The 4,937-nt window shown below is 41.2% G+C and overlaps 2 protein-coding genes across 2 annotated transcripts in view; one reads left to right on the top strand and one right to left on the bottom strand.

Moving 5' to 3' along the window:
- Window positions 1-2,220: 2,220 nt before the first annotated feature.
- On the top strand, window positions 2,221-4,309 carry selenok (selenoprotein K). Its single transcript, XM_079272754.1, has 5 exons — window positions 2,221-2,281; window positions 2,803-2,893; window positions 3,212-3,286; window positions 3,682-3,777; window positions 3,981-4,309. Exons 1-4 carry the CDS (start codon window positions 2,263-2,265, stop codon window positions 3,770-3,772), a joined length of 276 nt encoding a protein of 91 aa, XP_079128880.1. The 5' UTR covers window positions 2,221-2,262; the 3' UTR covers window positions 3,773-3,777; window positions 3,981-4,309.
- Window positions 4,310-4,456: 147 nt separating this feature from the next.
- Window positions 4,457-4,937, bottom strand: part of actr8 (actin related protein 8) — a 5,511-nt gene continuing 5,030 nt past the window's right edge. Inside the window, exon 13 of the mRNA XM_079272753.1 lies at window positions 4,457-4,937. This exon is cut by the window's right edge and continues 48 nt beyond it. Coding sequence (XP_079128879.1) covers window positions 4,842-4,937 — 96 coding nt within the window. The 3' untranslated portion in view covers window positions 4,457-4,841.

Genomic DNA, 4,937 nt, shown 5'->3' on the forward strand with positions numbered 1-4,937 from the left:
CTTTGGATCACCTAAGGAGCAATTACAGGGCCTGCTACCTGCCTGCCAGTTGGGATTGTGTGTCGGCTCCAAAAGAGGCTGTCTTTAAAGCAATATGAGTGACCTAACAGAGTTTGAAAGATGCCAAATAGTTGCTGCACGACTATCTGGTGCATCTGTCACAAAAACGGCACAGCTGTTCAATGTGGCAAGAGGAACCGTCTCCAGAGTCATGACTGTATACATCAAGCATGGACGAACAGCATCAGCAAAGAAGAACAGCGGGCGCAAGTCGAAGCTCACTGAAAAGGATAGACAGACACTTCTCATGATAGTTGATGAGCACCCTGAGTATACAGCATCAAAAATAACCTCAGAGCTGAACAGACACCTCTCTCACACCGTCTCAGTAAAAACTATACGCCGCGAGCTTCACAAAGCTGGGATTTTTAGAGGAGCGGCCAGTCGGAAGACGGAGGCCGAGACTGACGCACAGCAGCCAGCTGCAAAGGACGCTAAACCTGAGCCTGAAAAAGAGAGTGGCGCACAAAAAACTGGTGAAGAGAGCACAAGACCTGAAAGGCAAACAAATGACACACAAAAGTCTGTGGAAGACATAAGAATATCTGAACCTCAGGCCGGTGTCGGAGAGTACAACATAGAAGAGAGGACACAGCCTGAATCAGAAGTCAGCGAAGAAGAGTGCAGCACACACCAGCCGGGTGAAGAGAGCACAGGACCTGCACCTCAGACCGGTGGAACAGAATAACGTGTTGTATTTCTGCCTTTCTAATACGTCGACATTGGTCATATTAAGGGAAAATCACAGGTTGTCTAAATCCCTGAATTACATTTCAGTTTCTAGATTTTATGATTTATTTTTGCATGAATGCATAACGGTGCAATATTCTGGCTTCTCACAAGCTTTTTTACATATTTCCTGGATTATAAATAAACAGTGAATTTAAATGTAGACTGTTGAGAGTTATCCTTAATACTTTAAATATCCATACTGTAGATGTCTTAACAGTATATTATATTGTTTAATACACTCAATTCAATACAGATAATTACAGTTCAATGTGATTTGAATCTGAGTCATCACATTCCTCCCACGCTACCTCTTTTCTTTTGTATTATACTTTTCATGTTTATAGCACCTGCATGTGCATAGCTGTGGCAGGGATAGGGGTGGGACACAAAGTGTCAGACAACATATGTCATGTTTGTTCTGCATATTAAAATGTTACACTGAAAAATGTAAAGTTGTCTATGTTCTATTGTTTCTGTTGAAATGCACTGCTCTTAATGATGTTTGATGTTTTATTGACCTCATATCAATGAGGTCAGACAATACCTTAGAAGTACCGCTGTACAACCTGCGGCAATACAACAGTGGTGGGATAATATTCAGATACTTTACTTAAGTAAATTACAAATAAAGCACTGAAAAACGTTTGACAATACATCATACTTTTAGATACATATTTGTGCTGCATTAATCTGTTCCTTTTTACTGCTGAATATAGTTATGGTTGTGCTCAATATAACTACTTTAATGCTGTTGGGTAGTTTAATCTTCAGCATTGCAACATAGTCAATATGATCATATGTTTGTAGTCTTCATGTCCTGTGAGAATCTCTCAAAAGTTTTCATGGGCTCAGACAAATATCCCATTTCAGCTATGCATTGATTCATTGTTTAGCTAATCCAAGAAGTGTATAATAGTTTATTATTTTAAGATGGAGAAGAATTTTCTCAACCCATAAAGGAAAACGTAATCCTTCAGTTTATTACAAAGAAATCTAATCAAAATCACCAAATTTGGAGATACGTGGTTTTCAATGGACAGGAAGGTAAACTGTACTCTGAAAAGTAAGTCAAAGTATTGCCTCTGAGATGTGGTCGAGTGGAGGTAAAAGTATTCTCATGGAATGGAAAACGTTATGCAAAATCCAACAGCAAACTACAGCCTTTAAAAAGACCATACAGTTGATTTAACAACTCTCCAACCCGACCACATGTTACATACATATTAAAATGCATCTTATCTATTAAAAGGTATGATATCCATTTTAATGAAATGTCTTATTTCATAAAAATAACCGAAATAAATACGACAAATATGCTGTGTTTCATTTATTTATGTTCAGAACTGCTGCACATAGACGTGCCAGAGCGGCCTCTGGCACGTCCGAGAATTACACAACAACAACAACAACGAACCCGGAAGTCGGCACCAGCTGTAAACACAGCTGTGGAAGCTGGTGTTAAAGTGAAAGATGGTGTACGTGTCCAACGGTGAGTGGTTTTGTCTTGTGTCTTCAACAGTTTTCTCATCATGAGAGAAAATAAGTAGCAGTTTTGTTGACATAACTTTCTCTGTCGAACACTTTCAGTTAAAACACACCACTTCAACATTAAACGTGTAGTTGTAGCAGAGCTTTAAGCTACATTAAGCTAACAGCTAGCTCGTTAGCATTTAGCCTAGCTGGATCTGCGTAGCAGGAAGAACTGCTGACATAATCGAGATAGTTTTGTACAACAGGGTATATACTAGTGTTTGCTATATTGGTCAGCATATCGCCTCGCTACTGCTAGTTTGAGTGTGCTATATTGAACATTACGCAATGTAACAAGTCTCGGACCCCGCTGTGGTGCGTCTTGTTTTACTTAACATTAGCTGTTGTCCGGTGTTAAGCCATTAACTGGCAAACCGAGGAAGAAATGTGTACATACTGTTTGATGTTAAACGTCAATAACCTCACAAGCTATTCTGTTCTCCATTAACTGACCCCTGCTGTCTCACCCACCGATCTCAGGTCAGGTCCTGGACAGCAGGTCCCAGTCCCCGTGGAGTCTATCCTACCTGGTCGATCTCTTCTGGGGAGCAGTGGATTTCTTCGGCCTGTTGTAAGTGCTTCGCTGTCTAATATTGTTAACGTGTTGCTAGACAAATTAAGGGAAACTGTAGTAATCCAAGGCTAGTTTACGTGCAAGTAGGTTACTGTACTCTGTAGTCCTGTGAGCTAAACGGTAATGTCAGCATCCTCATGCCAGCATGCTGAAGTTCACCTTAATTTAGGCCATTATCATTGCACTTTTTAATGAGGTGGATCTGAATGTCATGTGTTTCTCAGGTATTTTGTCATAAGCCAAAGAATTGAGGTGATATTTTTATATTCCCTCGTGACACTGCCGTCCACATTTTGATTTTCTTTCTGTCCTCAGTTTTAAGACGATACTTCACCCTGACATGACGAAGGGTGGAAACTCTGGTTCGTCACGCTTCACTGATGGCAGAGGGTAGGTTTCAGGGGCACAGTCATTTCTCTACTGTCACAAACACTGGGGACATGCCTTACGTGTCTCTATCTTAAACGTTGAAGGTACCCTAATCCGAAGATGGGAGTGTCGTCTGTGTGGACCCATATATGCAAACCACTGGTTTAACTTGAATTGTATGCAAACCACTGGTTTTCATACATGGGAGCTGCAGTTTAAATACTATCTTACGCTGTTGCCCACTATAGCAGTTAAATGAATTTCAGCATAGTGTGCCAAGTGTTTCTCATTTATGTTGCCTATCCCTTCCAATCGAGCATCAAATAACTAATGTAGGAAAAGAAAATTCAAAAACATCATTTGACCTCTACCCTCATTTTATAATCTTTCCTCTTCTCTGTTACTTGTTTTTTCAGTCCTCCAGGTCCCCCTGGTGGTAGGAGACGGATGGGGAGAATTAACCACGGCGCAGGTCCCAGCTCCCCACCAATGGGTGGAGGAGGATGAGGAAGGTGAGGATTTTTGTTTTTTGTTGAACATCACCCATAAGATAACTCTTGTTGATATCGTGTACCTTCTATATCTGGAGCCTGTATCACAAAGTGAGATCAGGAGTTTGTTATAACAAGTGGCTTTAAAAAGTACTCTGCCTCACATATTTGGAGATGATGTGAAGACATAACTCCTCCATTGTATACCCCTCCCTTCTCTCTAGGTAAACGCCTACACTGAATGTGTAGGCGTGGGGCCTGGCACAGTGTCCATTTGCTGAGAACCTAAAGGAAGACGGTGATGTCACAGTGCTGAAGCCCCTCTTCGTCGGCTGCTGCTGCAACCAGCAGTTTCTTGACGCCTTTCTGGGAATTCCTACACGTAGGGACCAGAATGGCCGATGCAGCAGCTATCCACATTTCCTCCCTTCATCCTCTTTTGGCCCGAACAGTTTACTGTCACACCAGTTCCCTTCTGAGAATCCTGAAGTTAGTCATTGTTTTGTATGTTTGTTTCTGTCTGAATAAAAATGTGCGATGTTTAAACATGTTACCACTGAGTTCCATTACTATCACACTCTGTAGCGCTAGGGCGTGTGCTTCAAAATCAATAATTCAATCTGATAAATGGGTGATTGTGTTTGAAATGTGATGTGGTAGAGCTGGCAGAGGCATTTGTTGTTTTAACTCGGGCAGTTAATGTAAATCTTAAAGCATTGAGTTTCTGGGTTAATAGTTTGAGGCAATCTTGTGTTTCAATGCAATATTCCAAGAAAGATGGATTTTGTTTGTTCCAATCAAATGCAACAATTGTGTATCCAAGTGTGATGGGTTTATTTACACAAATCCAAACTTTCAAAAAGAGGCAAGAATTGCAGTATTTACAGAATATTATTAAAGACTTCAAAAGTTCTACAATAATGACTCCATCTGGGTTTCTATTGGATGACAAGTAAAAATGGAGTCCTTAACATGGTGTTAGCTGTGCTATAATTGTCAAAGGGATACGTTGCCCTGAACGAGCTGCTCACGCTACGCCTCCTGTGTAGCCACAGCGTTAAGAGTCAAGTAAAATCTGTTTGCTTTCACCAGACAAAGGCAGCTCTCTCGCGGAGCATTCGGACACCAAACCTCTGCCACTCCCTCTGGTGGATCCACATCTCCTGAGTGGTGTCCAGACA

This window comes from Melanostigma gelatinosum, assembly GCF_949748355.1.
Source record: "Melanostigma gelatinosum genome assembly, chromosome: 8".
NCBI classification, from domain to species: domain Eukaryota; kingdom Metazoa; phylum Chordata; class Actinopteri; order Perciformes; family Zoarcidae; genus Melanostigma; species Melanostigma gelatinosum.

Bases quoted from the DNA above. Each gene is read 5' to 3' on its own strand.
- selenok (XM_079272754.1), top strand. The intron at 2,894-3,211 runs GTAAGTGCTTCG...TTCTGTCCTCAG, and splicing joins GTGGATTTCTTCGGCCTGTT to TTTTAAGACGATACTTCACC. The intron at 3,287-3,681 runs GTAGGTTTCAGG...TTGTTTTTTCAG, and splicing joins CGCTTCACTGATGGCAGAGG to TCCTCCAGGTCCCCCTGGTG.